The 22,500-nt window shown below is 37.8% G+C and overlaps 1 protein-coding gene across 1 annotated transcript in view; it reads right to left on the bottom strand.

The window, feature by feature from the left end:
* LOC138861806 (cerebellar degeneration-related antigen 1-like) overlaps positions 1-22,500 on the bottom strand; it is a 28,671-nt gene that overhangs the window by 4,947 nt on the left and 1,224 nt on the right. The window contains exons 3-5 of the mRNA XM_070121647.1: positions 18,775-18,876; positions 18,307-18,534; positions 17,875-18,012 (exon numbers count right to left, since the gene is read on the bottom strand). Coding sequence (XP_069977748.1) covers positions 17,875-18,012; positions 18,307-18,534; positions 18,775-18,876 — 468 coding nt within the window. The remainder of the gene's footprint in view (positions 1-17,874; positions 18,013-18,306; positions 18,535-18,774; positions 18,877-22,500) is intronic.

Consider the following 22,500-nt stretch of genomic DNA (forward strand, 5'->3'; position numbering starts at 1 on the left):
TAAGCAACATGCCGACGACCCTTGGTAGTAATTCATATCTTACAGAGCCGTAGTCGCTTTATCTTATTCAGAAAGAGTCAAAATTCATTTCAGGTTAATTGTAAAGAAATGGAAACATGTTTCATCAGTATAACGCCAAATCCAACAGCTTTAACAAATGAAGTAATGGCTTCTACCAGACGAGATCATTAAACGGGTGACCGACGGAGTTCCGTGTATACAAAGAGGCTGTAAAATGAAATATCATAGTAAAAGAATAGATTTCCTTTTTTATGCCACCTAATTTACCTAATACATATACAGATAGTCTTATTTAAAAGTGCAGACTCCTATGAAATAGAAAAATAAAAATAAACGTAGGCTTGCTATTCCACGTAGAGGATTGTAGTAATAACCAAACCACCTCGCATGCGCAGAAACATGGGAAATAAACTTTTATGGTATGGCATGTTGTGATGTTCGTGTATGTCATGGTAAGGGGTAATCAGGCAGGGCATGTGAGGATGAAATAAAAATCGTATCTCATGCTGGGTTCATTGTTTATCTCCTGTAGTTTAATAGTTTACCACCAGAGGCGCTCAGATCATAGATCATTAGATTTTTGTATAAACTAAATCTTTTACTTGCATGTTGAAGGCTTTTTTTTAAATACTGTATATAATCACATAATCACGTGTATATATCATTAATATTTCTGATATGAAATAAATACTGAAGTTTACTCTTATCCGAATATGGCATTACAGCTCATTCTGAATCATTGAAGTGTCACTGGAATTAAAAAGAAATATTGCGTGGTATTGTGGTTAGATTCTTATGAAAGTGGTACATTTATTGAAATAAAATATCTAAGGTAATTCAATATAGACTGTCAGTTTGGCTTATTGTATGACATTATTTTTTAAGGGAATGACATAATCTTTTAGATACACTTGCATCGTTTTATCATGGTTCAAAGTTTAGCGCATCCCGTTGCAAATATATGAACCGTATCACGTCATGTGATCTATATATACTTGAATGTTATTACAAATATGGAAATATGATTTTTATATTTGCCTCACTTGGTTTTATATACAACATTGTCAGCTAAACAATCCATTTCCAACAATAATTTATTTATTGATAAATAGTTTTAAATTTCAGTTATAATTTACCAAACAAAAAAGAAAAAAAACACGAATTTTATTCGTTGTCACTGCGTCATATATCTGTCCGATAACTTTTTAGCTCTGTCAAGTGATAATTAGTTCAACGTTTTGTTTCATGATTACTTTTAATATATAATGAGGTCTGTCAAAGACTGTCAGTCCCATGAACGATGTTATGTATTTTTATCATTTTGTTTCCGTGTTTCCGAGATTCGTCTATTAATTCTGAATTGCGCAAAATATATAAAATATTAGACCAGACACTATCAGAAAAAGTATATATGTGAATATATTTCTTCCTTTACCTTAACCTATAAATATCTATCCATCGATCTATCCTTTCCTAGTTAAAATCGTGTACAGTGGCGAGGCTCCTGAATGGCAGTCAAGATCCGGGACTTGCCTGGCTTCATTTCTTCCGTAACCAAACTTTAGATGGAGGATTAACAAAGTTCGATCCGTGAAGTGAAAAAGACCTTCTCCCAAGATTAATTTCCTTCCAGAACGCTTCCTTGTCTTCCCCAAACTTTAAATGTTTTGTGTTGTCTTCGTAAAATGCTGTAGAACTAAATGTTGGCTCTCTACCGGAAGGCAAAATCAGCATATAGACAGATAGATACATAGATAGACAGATAGATAGATAGATAGATTAGATATATGCATATGTGTATATATATATATACATTATATATATATATATATATATATATATATATATATATATATATATATATATAGAGAGAGAGAGAGAGAGAGAGAGAGAGAGAGAGAGAGAGAGAGAGAGAGAGAGATAATAATAATAATAATGGTAATGTTAATAATAATGATAACGATAACATTGATAAAATGATGATAGTTATTATGACAATGATGATGATGATAATGATAATAATAGTAATAATAATAATTATAGTGAAAATAATAATAATAGTTATAATGATAATAACGAAAACAAGGATAAAAGTAATCTCTGTTCCTTACAAAATATTTTCTCATCATTTGTCACTCCAGGATTCTAAAGATCATTGTTGCCAAATAAGAGCTTTCTTGAACTTATTATTTCGCAGTTTGTCCTTATCATCCAAGATGTCCTTAACATCCAAGATGTCCTTATCATCCAAGATGTCCTTAACATCCAAGATGTCCTTATCATCCAAGATGTCCTTAACATCCAAGATGTCCTTAACATCCAAGATGTCCTTATCATCCAAGATGTCCTTAACATCCAAGATGTCCTTAACATCCAAGATGTCCTTAACATCCAAGATGTCCTTAACATCCAAGATGTCCTTAACATCCAAGATGTCCTTAACATCCAAGATGTCCTTATCATCCAAGATGTCCTTAACATCCAAGATGTCCTTAACATCCAAGATGTCCTTAACATCCAAGATGTCCTTAACATCCAAGATGTCCTTAACATCCAAGATGTCCTTAACATCCAAGATGTCCTTAACATCCAAGATGTCCTTATCATCCAAGATGTCCTTATCATCCAAGATGTCCTTAACATCCAAGATGTCCTTAACATCCAAGATGTCCTTAACATCCAAGATGTCCTTAACATCCAAGATGTCCTTATCATCCAAGATGTCCTTAACATCCAAGATGTCCTTAACATCCAAGATGTCCTTATCATCCAAGATGTCCTTAACATCCAAGATGTCCTTAACATCCAAGATGTCCTTAACATCCAAGATGTCCTTAACATCCAAGATGTCCTTAACATCCAAGATGTCCTTAACATCCAAGATGTCCTTAACATCCAAGATGTCCTTAACATCCAAGATGTCCTTAACATCCAAGATGTCCTTAACATCCAAGATGTCCTTAACATCCAAGATGTCCTTAACATCCAAGATGTCCTTAACATCCAAGATGTCCTTATCATCCAAGATGTCCTTAACATCCAAGATGTCCTTAACATCCAAGATGTCCTTAACATCCAAGATGTCCTTAACATCCAAGATGTCCTTAACATCCAAGATGTCCTTAACATCCAAGATGTCCTTATCATCCAAGATGTCCTTAACATCCAAGATGTCCTTAACATCCAAGATGTCCTTATCATCCAAGATGTCCTTAACATCCAAGATGTCCTTAACATCCAAGATGTCCTTAACATCCAAGATGTCCTTAACATCCAAGATGTCCTTAACATCCAAGATGTCCTTAACATCCAAGATGTCCTTAACATCCAAGATGTCCTTATCATCCAAGATGTCCTTAACATCCAAGATGTCCTTAACATCCAAGATGTCCTTAACATCCAAGATGTCCTTAACATCCAAGATGTCCTTAACATCCAAGATGTCCTTAACATCCAAGATGTCCTTATCATCCAAGATGTCCTTAACATCCAAGATGTCCTTAACATCCAAGATGTCCTTAACATCCAAGATGTCCTTAACATCCAAGATGTCCTTAACATCCAAGATGTCCTTAACATCCAAGATGTCCTTAACATCCAAGATGTCCTTAACATCCAAGATGTCCTTAACATCCAAGATGTCCTTAACATCCAAGATGTCCTTAACATCCAAGATGTCCTTAACATCCAAGATGTCCTTAACATCCAAGATGTCCTTAACATCCAAGATGTCCTTAACATCCAAGATGTCCTTAACATCCAAGATGTCCTTAACATCCAAGATGTCCTTATCATCCAAGATGTCCTTAACATCCAAGATGTCCTTAACATCCAAGATGTCCTTAACATCCAAGATGTCCTTAACATCCAAGATGTCCTTATCATCCAAGATGTCCTTATCATCCAAGATGTCCTTAACATCCAAGATGTCCTTAACATCCAAGATGTCCTTAACATCCAAGATGTCCTTAACATCCAAGATGTCCTTAACATCCAAGATGTCCTTAACATCCAAGATGTCCTTAACATCCAAGATGTCCTTATCATCCAAGATGTCCTTAACATCCAAGATGTCCTTAACATCCAAGATGTCCTTATCATCCAAGATGTCCTTATCATCCAAGATGTCCTTAACATCCAAGATGTCCTTAACATCCAAGATGTCCTTAACATCCAAGATGTCCTTATCATCCAAGATGTCCTTAACATCCAAGATGTCCTTAACATCCAAGATGTCCTTAACATCCAAGATGTCCTTAACATCCAAGATGTCCTTATCATCCAAGATGTCCTTAACATCCAAGATGTCCTTAACATCCAAGATGTCCTTAACATCCAAGATGTCCTTAACATCCAAGATGTCCTTAACATCCAAGATGTCCTTAACATCCAAGATGTCCTTAACATCCAAGATGTCCTTAACATCCAAGATGTCCTTAACATCCAAGATGTCCTTAACATCCAAGATGTCCTTAACATCCAAGATGTCCTTAACATCCAAGATGTCCTTATCATCCAAGATGTCCTTATCATCCAAGATGTCCTTAACATCCAAGATGTCCTTAACATCCAAGATGTCCTTAACATCCAAGATGTCCTTAACATCCAAGATGTCCTTAACATCCAAGATGTCCTTATCATCCAAGATGTCCTTAACATCCAAGATGTCCTTAACATCCAAGATGTCCTTAACATCCAAGATGTCCTTAACATCCAAGATGTCCTTAACATCCAAGATGTCCTTAACATCCAAGATGTCCTTAACATCCAAGATGTCCTTAACATCCAAGATGTCCTTAACATCCAAGATGTCCTTATCATCCAAGATGTCCTTAACATCCAAGATGTCCTTATCATCCAAGATGTCCTTAACATCCAAGATGTCCTTAACATCCAAGATGTCCTTAACATCCAAGATGTCCTTAACATCCAAGATGTCCTTAACATCCAAGATGTCCTTATCATCCAAGATGTCCTTAACATCCAAGATGTCCTTAACATCCAAGATGTCCTTATCATCCAAGATGTCCTTAACATCCAAGATGTCCTTAACATCCAAGATGTCCTTAACATCCAAGATGTCCTTAACATCCAAGATGTCCTTATCATCCAAGATGTCCTTAACATCCAAGATGTCCTTAACATCCAAGATGTCCTTAACATCCAAGATGTCCTTAACATCCAAGATGTCCTTAACATCCAAGATGTCCTTAACATCCAAGATGTCCTTAACATCCAAGATGTCCTTAACATCCAAGATGTCCTTATCATCCAAGATGTCCTTAACATCCAAGATGTCCTTAACATCCAAGATGTCCTTAACATCCAAGATGTCCTTAACATCCAAGATGTCCTTAACATCCAAGATGTCCTTAACATCCAAGATGTCCTTAACATCCAAGATGTCCTTATCATCCAAGATGTCCTTATCATCCAAGATGTCCTTAACATCCAAGATGTCCTTAACATCCAAGATGTCCTTAACATCCAAGATGTCCTTAACATCCAAGATGTCCTTAACATCCAAGATGTCCTTAACATCCAAGATGTCCTTAACATCCAAGATGTCCTTATCATCCAAGATGTCCTTATCATCCAAGATGTCCTTAACATCCAAGATGTCCTTAACATCCAAGATGTCCTTAACATCCAAGATGTCCTTAACATCCAAGATGTCCTTAACATCCAAGATGTCCTTAACATCCAAGATGTCCTTAACATCCAAGATGTCCTTAACATCCAAGATGTCCTTAACATCCAAGATGTCCTTAACATCCAAGATCCAAGATGTCCTTAACATCCAAGATGTCCTTAACATCCAAGATGTCCTTAACATCCAAGATGTCCTTAACATCCAAGATGTCCTTATCATCCAAGATGTCCTTAACATCCAAGATGTCCTTAACATCCAAGATGTCCTTAACATCCAAGATGTCCTTAACATCCAAGATGTCCTTAACATCCAAGATGTCCTTAACATCCAAGATGTCCTTAACATCCAAGATGTCCTTAACATCCAAGATGTCCTTAACATCCAAGATGTCCTTAACATCCAAGATGTCCTTAACATCCAAGATGTCCTTAACATCCAAGATGTCCTTAACATCCAAGATGTCCTTAACATCCAAGATGTCCTTAACATCCAAGATGTCCTTAACATCCAAGATGTCCTTATCATCCAAGATGTCCTTAACATCCAAGATGTCCTTAACATCCAAGATGTCCTTATCATCCAAGATGTCCTTAACATCCAAGATGTCCTTAACATCCAAGATGTCCTTAACATCCAAGATGTCCTTAACATCCAAGATGTCCTTAACATCCAAGATGTCCTTAACATCCAAGATGTCCTTATCATCCAAGATGTCCTTATCATCCAAGATGTCCTTAACATCCAAGATGTCCTTAACATCCAAGATGTCCTTATCATCCAAGATGTCCTTAACATCCAAGATGTCCTTAACATCCAAGATGTCCTTAACATCCAAGATGTCCTTAACATCCAAGATGTCCTTAACATCCAAGATGTCCTTAACATCCAAGATGTCCTTATCATCCAAGATGTCCTTAACATCCAAGATGTCCTTAACATCCAAGATGTCCTTAACATCCAAGATGTCCTTAACATCCAAGATGTCCTTATCATCCAAGATGTCCTTAACATCCAAGATGTCCTTAACATCCAAGATGTCCTTAACATCCAAGATGTCCTTATCATCCAAGATGTCCTTAACATCCAAGATGTCCTTAACATCCAAGATGTCCTTAACATCCAAGATGTCCTTAACATCCAAGATGTCCTTAACATCCAAGATGTCCTTAACATCCAAGATGTCCTTAACATCCAAGATGTCCTTAACATCCAAGATGTCCTTATCATCCAAGATGTCCTTATCATCCAAGATGTCCTTAACATCCAAGATGTCCTTAACATCCAAGATGTCCTTAACATCCAAGATGTCCTTATCATCCAAGATGTCCTTATCATCCAAGATGTCCTTATCATCCAAGATGTCCTTATCATCCAAGATGTCCTTAACATCCAAGATGTCCTTAACATCCAAGATGTCCTTAACATCCAAGATGTCCTTAACATCCAAGATGTCCTTAACATCCAAGATGTCCTTATCATCCAAGATGTCCTTATCATCCAAGATGTCCTTATCATCCAAGATGTCCTTAACATCCAAGATGTCCTTATCATCCAAGATGTCCTTAACATCCAAGATGTCCTTAACATCCAAGATGTCCTTAACATCCAAGATGTCCTTAACATCCAAGATGTCCTTATCATCCAAGATGTCCTTAACATCCAAGATGTCCTTATCATCCAAGATGTCCTTAACATCCAAGATGTCCTTAACATCCAAGATGTCCTTAACATCCAAGATGTCCTTAACATCCAAGATGTCCTTAACATCCAAGATGTCCTTAACATCCAAGATGTCCTTAACATCCAAGATGTCCTTATCATCCAAGATGTCCTTAACATCCAAGATGTCCTTAACATCCAAGATGTCCTTAACATCCAAGATGTCCTTAACATCCAAGATGTCCTTAACATCCAAGATGTCCTTAACATCCAAGATGTCCTTAACATCCAAGATGTCCTTAACATCCAAGATGTCCTTATCATCCAAGATGTCCTTATCATCCAAGATGTCCTTATCATCCAAGATGTCCTTAACATCCAAGATGTCCTTAACATCCAAGATGTCCTTAACATCCAAGATGTCCTTAACATCCAAGATGTCCTTAACATCCAAGATGTCCTTAACATCCAAGATGTCCTTAACATCCAAGATGTCCTTAACATCCAAGATGTCCTTAACATCCAAGATGTCCTTATCATCCAAGATGTCCTTAACATCCAAGATGTCCTTAACATCCAAGATGTCCTTAACATCCAAGATGTCCTTAACATCCAAGATGTCCTTAACATCCAAGATGTCCTTAACATCCAAGATGTCCTTAACATCCAAGATGTCCTTAACATCCAAGATGTCCTTAACATCCAAGATGTCCTTAACATCCAAGATGTCCTTAACATCCAAGATGTCCTTAACATCCAAGATGTCCTTAACATTCAAGATGTCCTTAACATCCAAGATGTCCTTATCATCCAAGATGTCCTTAACATTCAAGATGTCCTTATCATCCGAGATGTCCTTAACATTCAAGATGTCCTTAACATTCAAGATGTCCTTATCATCCGAGATGTCCTTAACATCCAAGATGTCCTTAACATCCAAGATGTCCTTAACATCCAAGATGTCCTTAACATCCAAGATGTCCTTAACATCCAAGATGTCCTTAACATCCAAGATGTCCTTAACATCCAAGATGTCCTTATCATCCAAGATGTCCTTATCATCCAAGATGTCCTTAACATCCAAGATGTCCTTATCATCCAAGATGTCCTTAACATCCAAGATGTCCTTAACATCCAAGATGTCCTTAACATCCAAGATGTCCTTAACATCCAAGATGTCCTTATCATCCAAGATGTCCTTAACATCCAAGATGTCCTTATCATCCAAGATGTCCTTAACATCCAAGATGTCCTTATCATCCAAGATGTCCTTATCATCCAAGATGTCCTTAACATCCAAGATGTCCTTAACATCCAAGATGTCCTTATCATCCAAGATGTCCTTATCATCCAAGATGTCCTTAACATCCAAGATGTCCTTAACATCCAAGATGTCCTTAACATCCAAGATGTCCTTATCATCCAAGATGTCCTTATCATCCAAGATGTCCTTAACATCCAAGATGTCCTTAACATCCAAGATGTCCTTAACATCCAAGATGTCCTTAACATCCAAGATGTCCTTAACATCCAAGATGTCCTTAACATCCAAGATGTCCTTAACATCCAAGATGTCCTTAACATCCAAGATGTCCTTAACATCCAAGATGTCCTTATCATCCAAGATGTCCTTAACATCCAAGATGTCCTTAACATCCAAGATGTCCTTATCATCCAAGATGTCCTTAACATCCAAGATGTCCTTATCATCCAAGATGTCCTTATCATCCAAGATGTCCTTAACATCCAAGATGTCCTTAACATCCAAGATGTCCTTAACATCCAAGATGTCCTTAACATCCAAGATGTCCTTAACATCCAAGATGTCCTTATCATCCAAGATGTCCTTAACATCCAAGATGTCCTTAACATCCAAGATGTCCTTAACATCCAAGATGTCCTTAACATCCAAGATGTCCTTAACATCCAAGATGTCCTTAACATCCAAGATGTCCTTAACATCCAAGATGTCCTTAACATCCAAGATGTCCTTAACATCCAAGATGTCCTTAACATCCAAGATGTCCTTAACATCCAAGATGTCCTTAACATCCAAGATGTCCTTAACATCCAAGATGTCCTTAACATCCAAGATGTCCTTAACATCCAAGATGTCCTTAACATCCAAGATGTCCTTAACATCCAAGATGTCCTTAACATCCAAGATGTCCTTAACATCCAAGATGTCCTTAACATCCAAGATGTCCTTAACATCCAAGATGTCCTTAACATCCAAGATGTCCTTAACATCCAAGATGTCCTTAACATCCAAGATGTCCTTATCATCCAAGATGTCCTTATCATCCAAGATGTCCTTAACATCCAAGATGTCCTTAACATCCAAGATGTCCTTAACATCCAAGATGTCCTTATCATCCAAGATGTCCTTAACATCCAAGATGTCCTTAACATCCAAGATGTCCTTAACATCCAAGATGTCCTTAACATCCAAGATGTCCTTAACATCCAAGATGTCCTTAACATCCAAGATGTCCTTATCATCCAAGATGTCCTTATCATCCAAGATGTCCTTAACATCCAAGATGTCCTTAACATCCAAGATGTCCTTAACATCCAAGATGTCCTTAACATCCAAGATGTCCTTAACATCCAAGATGTCCTTATCATCCAAGATGTCCTTAACATCCAAGATGTCCTTAACATCCAAGATGTCCTTAACATCCAAGATGTCCTTAACATCCAAGATGTCCTTAACATCCAAGATGTCCTTATCATCCAAGATGTCCTTAACATCCAAGATGTCCTTAACATCCAAGATGTCCTTAACATCCAAGATGTCCTTAACATCCAAGATGTCCTTAACATCCAAGATGTCCTTAACATCCAAGATGTCCTTATCATCCAAGATGTCCTTAACATCCAAGATGTCCTTAACATCCAAGATGTCCTTAACATCCAAGATGTCCTTATCATCCAAGATGTCCTTAACATCCAAGATGTCCTTATCATCCAAGATGTCCTTAACATTCAAGATGTCCTTAACATCCGAGATGTCCTTAACATCCGAGATGTCCTTAACATCCAAGATGTCCTTATCATCCAAGATGTCCTTAACATCCAAGATGTCCTTATCATCCAAGATGTCCTTAACATTCAAGATGTCCTTAACATCCAAGATGTCCTTAACATCCAAGATGTCCTTAACATCCAAGATGTCCTTAACATTCAAGATGTCCTTAACATTCAAGATGTCCTTAACATCCAAGATGTCCTTAACATCCAAGATGTCCTTAAGATGTCCTTAACATCCAAGATGTCCTTATCATCCAAGATGTCCTTAACATCCAAGATGTCCTTAACATCCAAGATGTCCTTATCATCCAAGATGTCCTTAACATCCAAGATGTCCTTAACATCCAAGATGTCCTTATCATCCAAGATGTCCTTAACATCCAAGATGTCCTTAACATCCAAGATGTCCTTAACATCCAAGATGTCCTTAACATCCAAGATGTCCTTAACATCCAAGATGTCCTTAACATCCAAGATGTCCTTATCATCCAAGATGTCCTTAACATCCAAGATGTCCTTATCATCCAAGATGTCCTTAACATCCAAGATGTCCTTAACATCCAAGATGTCCTTAACATCCAAGATGTCCTTAACATCCAAGATGTCCTTAACATCCAAGATGTCCTTAACATCCAAGATGTCCTTAACATCCAAGATGTCCTTAACATCCAAGATGTCCTTAACATCCAAGATGTCCTTAACATCCAAGATGTCCTTAACATCCAAGATGTCCTTATCATCCAAGATGTCCTTAACATCCAAGATGTCCTTAACATCCAAGATGTCCTTAACATCCAAGATGTCCTTAACATCCAAGATGTCCTTAACATCCAAGATGTCCTTAACATCCAAGATGTCCTTAACATCCAAGATGTCCTTATCATCCAAGATGTCCTTAACATCCAAGATGTCCTTAACATCCAAGATGTCCTTAACATCCAAGATGTCCTTAACATCCAAGATGTCCTTAACATCCAAGATGTCCTTAACATCCAAGATGTCCTTAACATCCAAGATGTCCTTAACATCCAAGATGTCCTTAACATCCAAGATGTCCTTAACATTCAAGATGTCCTTAACATCCAAGATGTCCTTAACATCCAAGATGTCCTTAACATCCAAGATGTCCTTATCATCCAAGATGTCCTTAACATCCAAGATGTCCTTAACATCCAAGATGTCCTTATCATCCAAGATGTCCTTAACATCCGAGATGTCCTTATCATCCAAGATGTCCTTATCATCCAAGATTCCTTATCATCCAAGATGTCCTTAACATCCAAGATGTCCTTAACATCCAAGATGTCCTTAACATCCAAGATGTCCTTAACATCCAAGATGTCCTTAACATCCAAGATGTCCTTAACATCCAAGATGTCCTTAACATCCAAGATGTCCTTATCATCCAAGATGTCCTTAACATCCAAGATGTCCTTAACATCCAAGATGTCCTTAACATCCAAGATGTCCTTAACATCCAAGATGTCCTTAACATCCAAGATGTCCTTATCATCCAAGATGTCCTTATCATCCAAGATGTCCTTATCATCCAAGATGTCCTTATCATCCAAGATGTCCTTATCATCCAAGATGTCCTTATCATCCAAGATGTCCTTATCATCCAAGATGTCCTTAACATCCAAGATGTCCTTAACATCCAAGATGTCCTTATCATCCAAGATGTCCTTAACATCCAAGATGTCCTTAACATCCAAGATGTCCTTAACATCCAAGATGTCCTTAACATCCAAGATGTCCTTAACATCCAAGATGTCCTTATCATCCAAGATGTCCTTAACATCCAAGATGTCCTTAACATCCAAGATGTCCTTAACATCCAAGATGTCCTTAACATCCAAGATGTCCTTAACATCCAAGATGTCCTTAACATCCAAGATGTCCTTAACATCCAAGATGTCCTTAACATCCAAGATGTCCTTAACATCCAAGATGTCCTTAACATCCAAGATGTCCTTAACATCCAAGATGTCCTTAACATCCAAGATGTCCTTAACATCCAAGATGTCCTTAACATCCAAGATGTCCTTAACATCCAAGATGTCCTTAACATCCAAGATGTCCTTAACATCCAAGATGTCCTTATCATCCAAGATGTCCTTATCATCCAAGATGTCCTTAACATCCAAGATGTCCTTAACATCCAAGATGTCCTTAACATCCAAGATGTCCTTAACATCCAAGATGTCCTTATCATCCAAGATGTCCTTATCATCCAAGATGTCCTTAACATCCAAGATGTCCTTATCATCCAAGATGTCCTTAACATCCAAGATGTCCTTATCATCCAAGATGTCCTTAACATCCAAGATGTCCTTATCATCCAAGATGTCCTTAACATCCAAGATGTCCTTATCATCCAAGATGTCCTTAACATCCAAGATGTCCTTAACATCCAAGATGTCCTTAACATCCAAGATGTCCTTATCATCCAAGATGTCCTTAACATCCAAGATGTCCTTATCATCCAAGATGTCCTTATCATCCAAGATGTCCTTATCATCCAAGATGTCCTTATCATCCAAGATGTCCTTATCATCCAAGATGTCCTTAACATCCAAGATGTCCTTAACATCCAAGATGTCCTTAACATCCAAGATGTCCTTAACATCCAAGATGTCCTTAACATCCAAGATGTCCTTATCATCCAAGATGTCCTTAACATCCAAGATGTCCTTAACATCCAAGATGTCCTTATCATCCAAGATGTCCTTATCATCCAAGATGTCCTTATCATCCAAGATGTCCTTAACATCCAAGATGTCCTTATCATCCAAGATGTCCTTATCATCCAAGATGTCCTTATCATCCAAGATGTCCTTAACATCCAAGATGTCCTTATCATCCAAGATGTCCTTAACATCCAAGATGTCCTTATCATCCAAGATGTCCTTAACATCCAAGATGTCCTTATCATCCAAGATGTCCTTATCATCCAAGATGTCCTTATCATCCAAGATGTCCTTATCATCCAAGATCCAAGATGTCCTTAACATCCAAGATGTCCTTATCATCCAAGATGTCCTTAACATCCAAGATCCAAGATGTCCTTAACATCCAAGATGTCCTTATCATCCAAGATGTCCTTAACATCCAAGATGTCCTTAACATCCAAGATGTCCTTAACATCCAAGATGTCCTTATCATCCAAGATGTCCTTAACATCCAAGATGTCCTTAACATCCAAGATGTCCTTATCATCCAAGATGTCCTTAACATCCAAGATGTCCTTAACATCCAAGATGTCCTTAACATCCAAGATGTCCTTATCATCCAAGATGTCCTTAACATCCAAGATGTCCTTATCATCCAAGATGTCCTTATCATCCAAGATGTCCTTAACATCCAAGATGTCCTTAACATCCAAGATGTCCTTATCATCCAAGATGTCCTTATCATCCAAGATGTCCTTATCATCCAAGATGTCCTTAACATCCAAGATGTCCTTATCATCCAAGATGTCCTTATCATCCAAGATGTCCTTATCATCCAAGATGTCCTTATCATCCAAGATGTCCTTATCATCCAAGATCCAAGATGTCCTTAACATCCAAGATGTCCTTATCATCCAAGATGTCCTTAACATCCAAGATGTCCTTATCATCCAAGATGTCCTTAACATCCAAGATGTCCTTATCATCCAAGATGTCCTTAACATCCAAGATGTCCTTATCATCCAAGATGTCCTTATCATCCAAGATGTCCTTATCATCCAAGATGTCCTTATCATCCAAGATGTCCTTATCATCCAAGATGTCCTTATCATCCAAGATGTCCTTATCATCCAAGATGTCCTTATCATCCAAGATGTCCTTATCATCCAAGATGTCCTTATCATCCAAGATGTCCTTATCATCCAAGATGTCCTTAACATCCAAGATGTCCTTATCATCCAAGATGTCCTTATCATCCAAGATGTCCTTAACATCCAAGATGTCCTTATCATCCAAGATGTCCTTATCATCCAAGATGTCCTTATCATCCAAGATGTCCTTATCATCCAAGATGTCCTTATCATCCAAGATGTCCTTATCATCCAAGATGTCCTTAACATCCAAGATGTCCTTAACATCCAAGATGTCCTTAACATCCAAGATGTCCTTAACATCCAAGATGTCCTTATCATCCAAGATGTCCTTATCATCCAAGATGTCCTTATCATCCAAGATGTCCTTATCATCCAAGATGTCCTTATCATCCAAGATGTCCTTATCATCCAAGATGTCCTTAACATCCAAGATGTCCTTATCATCCAAGATGTCCTTAACATCCAAGATGTCCTTATCATCCAAGATGTCCTTATCATCCAAGATGTCCTTATCATCCAAGATGTCCTTAACATCCAAGATGTCCTTAACATCCAAGATGTCCTTATCATCCAAGATGTCCTTAACATCCAAGATGTCCTTATCATCCAAGATGTCCTTATCATCCAAGATGTCCTTATCATCCAAGATGTCCTTAACATCCAAGATGTCCTTATCATCCAAGATGTCCTTATCATCCAAGATGTCCTTATCATCCAAGATGTCCTTATCATCCAAGATGTCCTTATCATCCAAGATGTCCTTATCATCCAAGATGTCCTTATCATCCAAGATGTCCTTATCATCCAAGATGTCCTTATCATCCAAGATGTCCTTATCATCCAAGATGTCCTTATCATCCAAGATGTCCTTATCATCCAAGATGTCCTTAACATCCAAGATGTCCTTATCATCCAAGATGTCCTTAACATCCAAGATGTCCTTATCATCCAAGATGTCCTTATCATCCAAGATGTCCTTAACATCCAAGATGTCCTTATCATCCAAGATGTCCTTATCATCCAAGATGTCCTTAACATCCAAGATGTCCTTATCATCCAAGATGTCCTTAACATCCAAGATGTCCTTAACATCCAAGATGTCCTTATCATCCAAGATGTCCTTATCATCCAAGATGTCCTTAACATCCAAGATGTCCTTATCATCCAAGATGTCCTTATCATCCAAGATGTCCTTATCATCCAAGATGTCCTTATCATCCAAGATGTCCTTATCATCCAAGATGTCCTTATCATCCAAGATGTCCTTAACATCCAAGATGTCCTTAACATCCAAGATGTCCTTATCATCCAAGATGTCCTTAACATCCAAGATGTCCTTAACATCCAAGATGTCCTTAACATCCAAGATGTCCTTAACATCCAAGATGTCCTTATCATCCAAGATGTCCTTAACATCCAAGATGTCCTTAACATCCAAGATGTCCTTATCATCCAAGATGTCCTTATCATCCAAGATGTCCTTAACATCCAAGATGTCCTTATCATCCAAGATGTCCTTATCATCCAAGATGTCCTTATCATCCAAGATGTCCTTAACATCCAAGATGTCCTTATCATCCAAGATGTCCTTATCATCCAAGATGTCCTTATCATCCAAGATGTCCTTAACATCCAAGATGTCCTTAACATCCAAGATGTTCTTATCATCCAAGATGTCCTTATCATCCAAGATGTCCTTAACATCCAAGATGTCCTTAACATCCAAGATGTCCTTAACATCCAAGATGTCCTTAACATCCAAGATGTCCTTAACATCCAAGATGTCCTTAACATCCAAGATGTCCTTAACATCCAAGATGTCCTTAACATCCAAGATGTCCTTAACATCCAAGATGTCCTTAACATCCAAGATGTCCTTATCATCCAAGATGTCCTTAACATCCAAGATGTCCTTAACATCCAAGATGTCCTTAACATCCAAGATGTCCTTAACATCCAAGATGTCCTTATCATCCAAGATGTCCTTATCATCCAAGATGTCCTTATCATCCAAGATGTCCTTAACATCCAAGATGTCCTTAACATCCAAGATGTCCTTAACATCCAAGATGTCCTTAACATCCAAGATGTCCTTAACATCCAAGATGTCCTTAACATCCAAGATGTCCTTAACATCCAAGATGTCCTTATCATCCAAGATGTCCTTAACATCCAAGATGTCCTTAACATCCAAGATGTCCTTAACATCCAAGATGTCCTTATCATCCAAGATGTCCTTAACATCCAAGATGTCCTTATCATCCAAGATGTCCTTATCATCCAAGATGTCCTTAACATCCAAGATGTCCTTAACATCCAAGATGTCCTTAACATCCAAGATGTCCTTATCATCCAAGATGTCCTTATCATCCAAGATGTCCTTAACATCCAAGATGTCCTTAACATCCAAGATGTCCTTAACATCCAAGATGTCCTTAACATCCAAGATGTCCTTAACATCCAAGATGTCCTTATCATCCAAGATGTCCTTATCATCCAAGATGTCCTTAACATCCAAGATGTCCTTTTCATCCAAGATGTCCTTATCATCCAAGATGTCCTTATCATCCAAGATGTCCTTATCATCCAAGATGTCCTTATCATCCAAGATGTCCTTAACATCCAAGATGTCCTTAACATCCAAGATGTCCTTAACATCCAAGATGTTCTTAACATCCAAGATGTCCTTATCATCCAAGATGTCCTTAACATCCAAGATGTCCTTAACATCCAAGATGTCCTTATCATCCAAGATGTCCTTAACATCCAAGATGTCCTTAACATCCAAGTTGTCCTTAACATCCAAGATGTCCTTAACATCCAAGATGTCCTTAACATCCAAGATGTCCTTAACATCCAAGATGTCCTAAACATCCAAGATGTCCTTAACATCCAAGATGTCCATAACATCCAAGATGTCCTTATCATCCAAGATGTCCTTATCATCCAAGATGTCCTTATCATCCAAGATGTCCTTATCATCCAAGATGTCCTTATCATCCAAGATGTCCTTAACATCCAAGATGTCCTTAACATCCAAGATGTCCTTAACATCCAAGATGTCCTTAACATCCAAGATGTCCATAACATCCAAGATGTCCTTATCATCCAAGATGTCCTTATCATCCAAGATGTCCTTATCATCCAAGATGTCCTTATCATCCAAGATGTCCTTATCATCCAAGATGTCCTTAACATCCAAGATGTCCTTAACATCCAAGATGTCCTTATCATCCAAGATGTCCTTATCATCCAAGATGTCCTTATCATCCAAGATGTCCTTATCATCCAAGATGTCCTTAACATCCAAGATGTCCTGATCATCCAAGATGTCCTTATCATCCAAGATGTCCTTAACATCCAAGATGTCCTTAACATCCAAGATGTCCTTAACATCCAAGATGTCCTTATCATCCAAGATGTCCTTATCATCCAAGATGTCCTTAACATCCAAGATGTCCTTAACATCCAAGATGTCCTTAACATCCAAGATGTCCTTAACATCCAAGATGTCCTTAACATCCAAGATGTCCTTATCATCCAAGATGTCCTTATCATCCAAGATGTCCTTAACATCCAAGATGTCCTTATCATCCAAGATGTCCTTAACATCCAAGATGTCCTTAACATCCAAGATGTCCTTATCATCCAAGATGTCCTTATCATCCAAGATGTCCTTAACATCCAAGATGTCCTTAACATCCAAGATGTCCTTAACATCCAAGATGTCCTTAACATTCAAGATGTCCTTAAACTCCAAGATGTCCTTATCATCCAAGATGTCCTTAACATTCAAGATGTCCTTAACATCCAAGATGTCCTTAACATCCAAGATGTCCTTAACATCCAAGATGTCCTTAACATCCAAGATGTCCTTATCATCCAAGATGTCCTTATCATCCAAGATGTCCTTATCATCCAAGATGTCCTTAACATCCAAGATGTCCTTAACATCCAAGATGTCCTTATCATCCAAGATGTCCTTATCATCCAAGATGTCCTTATCATCCAAGATGTCCTTATCATACAAGATGTCCTTATCATCCAAGATGTCCTTATCATCCAAGATGTCCTTATCATCCAAGATGTCCTTATCATCCAAGATGTCCTTAACATCCAAGATGTCCTTAACATCCAAGATGTCCTTATCATCCAATATGTCCTTAACACCCAAGATGTCCTTAACATCCAAGATGTTCTTATCATCCAAGATGTCCTTATCATCCAAGATGTCCTTAACATCCAAGATGTCCTTAACATCCAAGATGTTCTTATCATACAAGATGTCCTTATCATCCAAGATGTCCTTATCATACAAGATGTCCTTATCATCCAAGATGTCCTTATCATCCAAGATGTCCTTAACATCCAAGATGTCCTTTACATCCAAGATGTCCTTATCATCCAAGATGTCCTTAACATCCAAAATGTCCTTATCATCCAAGATGTCCTTATCATCCAAGATGTCCTTATCATCCAAGATGTCCTTAACATCCAAAATATCCTTATCATCCAAGATGTCCTTATCATCCAAGATGTCCTTATCATCCAAGATGTCCTTATCATCCAAGATGTCCTTAACATCCAAGATGTCCTTATCATCCAATATGTCCTTAACACCCAAGATGTCCTTATCATCCAAGATGTCCTTAACATCCAAGATGTCCTTAACATCCAAGATGTCCTTAACATCCAAGATGTCCTTAACATCCAAGATGTCCTTAACATCCAAGATGTCCTTAACATCCAAGATGTCCTTATCATCCAAGATGTCCTTATCATCCAAGATGTCCTTATCATCCAAGATGTCCTTATCATCCAAGATGTCCTTAACATCCAAGATGTCCTTAACATCCAAGATGTCCTTATCATCCAAGATGTCCTTAACATCCAAGATGTCCTTATCATCCAAGATGTCCTTATCATCCAAGATGTCCTTAACATCCAAGATGTCCTTAACATCCAAGATGTCCTTATCATCCAAGATGTCCTTAACATCCAAGATGTCCTTAACATCCAAGATGTCCTTAACATCCAAGATGTCCTTAACATCCAAGATGTCCTTAACATCCAAGATGTCCTTATCATCCAAGATGTCCTTATCATCCAAGATGTCCTTAACATCCAAGATGTCCTTATCATCCAAGATGTCCTTATCATCCAAGATGTCCTTATCATCCAAGATGTCCTTATCATCCAAGATATCCTTATCATCCAAGATGTCCTTATCATCCAAGATGTCCTTATCATCCAAGATGTCCTTATCATCCAAGATGTCCTTAACATCCAAGATGTCCTTATCATCCAAGATGTCCTTATCATCCAAGATGTCCTTATCATCCAAGATGTCCTTATCATCCAAGATGTCCTTATCATCCAAGATGTCCTTAACATCCAAGATGTCCTTATCATCCAAGATGTCCTTATCATCCAAGATGTCCTTATCATCCAAGATGTCCTTATCATCCAAGATGTCCTTATCATCCAAGATGTCCTTATCATCCAAGATGTCCTTATCATCCAAGATGTCCTTATCATCCAAGATGTCCTTATCATCCAAGATGTCCTTAACATCCAAGATGTCCTTATCATCCAAGATGTCCTTATCATCCAAGATGTCCTTATCATCCAAGATGTCCTTATCATCCAAGATGTCCTTATCATCCAAGATGTCCTTATCATCCAAGATGTCCTTATCATCCAAGATGTCCTTATCATCCAAGATGTCCTTATCATCCAAGATGTCCTTATCATCCAAGATGTTCTTATCATCCAAGATGGTCTTTCTTTTTGATTTTCTTCGACTTCCTTCAAAGGAGAAAATGAAGCTTTTAAATGACATTGTGGTATTCATTATACACAAGGTGTGTTTCGACAGCGTTGACCTGAACCTTTTTCCCTCCGATTGTTTGATTGATTTAGAACACTTTCTTCTTTATTTCGTTCTTTCTTCGAATCAGATGTAACTTAATTATATTTATTTTTGGGGCAATGTATATTTTCTTTACAACTTTACTTGAGATTTACCTTTTTTGAAACTGCTTTATTCCCCAAATCTATGTTGCGATTATTGCTAGCACATGCAACAATTTTTACAACAACTACTCTAATGATAATGATAATAATGATAGTGGTAAGAACAACAGTGATAATATAAATGATAATAGTAATAATAATAATAATAATAATAATGGCATTATTATAATTATTATTATCATTATTATCATTATCATCATCATCATCATCATCATTATCATTATCATCATCATCATCATCATCTAATCATCCTCATCATCATCATCATCATTATTATTATTATTATCATTATTATCATTATTGCTGTTATAATTATAATCATCGTTACTGTTATTATTTTCACTATTATTATTCTCTTATTTCTATTGTTATTATCATTACTATTATTAATATTATTACTATCGTCACCATTATCATCTTTATTGCCATTATTATTACTAAAAGTGATAATGATAACCACAATACGAACAGTTAGAATCCGAGCATCTGAACTTCAGACGAATTCTCGAAAAGGCAACGATGACCGTCTCGCGTAATAATCTTAATGGGTAAGTCATCCTCAGAGCGCGATGGCTGTGGATTTCCCCTCACAAGCCCTTTCCTCTTTTTTCCTCTTCTTCTTTGTGGCGTCTTAGCACCTTCCTCTCTCTCTCTCTCCTCGTCCTGTTCGCTCTCTGTTGGTTGTTTTTGTTTTATATCATCTTCTTTGTCAGGGTCCTTGGTTGAATTGTTTCACTTGGCTTTTCGTTTCGTTTCTGTGTCTGTCTGTTTGTTTGTTTCTGCCTTTTTGTTTTTGTTTTTCTGTTTTCTGTCTATCTCTTTTTATCTGTGTCTTTCTCTCTTTTTCTCTTTCTTTTTTCGATGTCTTTCTTTCTCTCTCTCCCTTTCTCTTCATTTCTCTCTCTGTCTGTCTGTCTGTCTGTCTCTCCCTCTCTCTCTCTCTCTCTCTCTCTCTCTCTCTCTCTTTCTCTCTCTCTCTCTCTCACTCTCTCTCTCTCTCTCTCTCTATCTCTCTATCTATCTCTCTCAGTCACACACACACACCATTTTTCGTATTCTGAGATGCAATAACGGTATCGCAGCCACAGGTAAATATATTTGTCTCTTCTGTAACATCACTCTTTCCTGACATTTGTTCTCTTTTATTCTTACTGTTAGAATATCCACAGTTATTTCCGTTTATGTCCGCCCACTAATCTTCTGTAAAAGTTAATCATTATAAATAGACTGCAGCGTGGTGTTGATAACGAGTGTTGGTGATAAAGCTTTATGATGATTCATAAACTTAATGTCTAAACTCTATTTCTCCGGTAATGAAGCGAGAGCTCTAAGTTTAAAGGATGGGATGGCGATATATCTCTCGCAATTTCGCTGTGGATGCAGTTCCTTGCGTTGCTATCCGGATTCTTAAAGGTGAACTGACAATTTTGTTATATTTTAGTTCAATATAGGATGAAAGGCAAATAAACCTTTTAGTATCTGTGCAAATATTATTCTTGTCGATAATGGATTAGTAAATCTGGTGAAATTTTGTTAATTCTGATCTAGTGTCATAGCAACTTCTTAAAGGTGAACAGAATCTTTATTTATTTTTTTTTCTTTTTTTTACTTAGTTTAATATAGGATGAAAAGCAAATAGGCTGCCTTTAAGTAACTGCAAATATTACTCTTGTCGATAAAGAATAAGTAAATCTGGTGCAATTTTGTTAATTCTGATCCATTCTGATATTTTCAGGCAAGCATATCAACGCACACGAATAAGAAACAAAGTCTCTATCATATATACGATTTTATATACTTCAACAAATTCGGGGGGAAAAAAATCGTAGCGGTGACCACCGTAAAAACAAAGCCCGAGAAAGAGAGCGTACCAAATTCCTCCCGGTCGCGCGAACGGCCGCCCGCAACAAAGCCCCGAGCCCGGCGGAGCGAGCGAGAGCGAAACAGGACGAGGCGGAAGCTGAGCGGCGTCGGTCTGTGCCAGGCGCGGCGGTCTTCGCACAGGGGAGACGCCCCGGGAAGGAGAGAAGGCCAAGGACACCCGGGCGAAAGAGGGAAATGGAGCAGAAAGATTGGGAAGATGATGAAAGGTGAAGGATCGCTTAGTGAAGAGAAGAGGAAAGATCCTTAGATACGGAAAAGGAATTGCGCTCAGTTTTTGAAGGGTTGAAATTAGGAAGGGGCTTTACGCAACTGAAACACAAAAGACAGTCGGAGGTGTTAAACATATATATATGTGTGTGTGTGTATACTATGTGTATTTATGTATATA

The sequence above is a fragment of the Penaeus vannamei genome, chromosome 5 (genome assembly GCF_042767895.1).
Source record: "Penaeus vannamei isolate JL-2024 chromosome 5, ASM4276789v1, whole genome shotgun sequence".
Taxonomy (NCBI): Eukaryota; Metazoa; Arthropoda; class Malacostraca; order Decapoda; family Penaeidae; genus Penaeus; species Penaeus vannamei.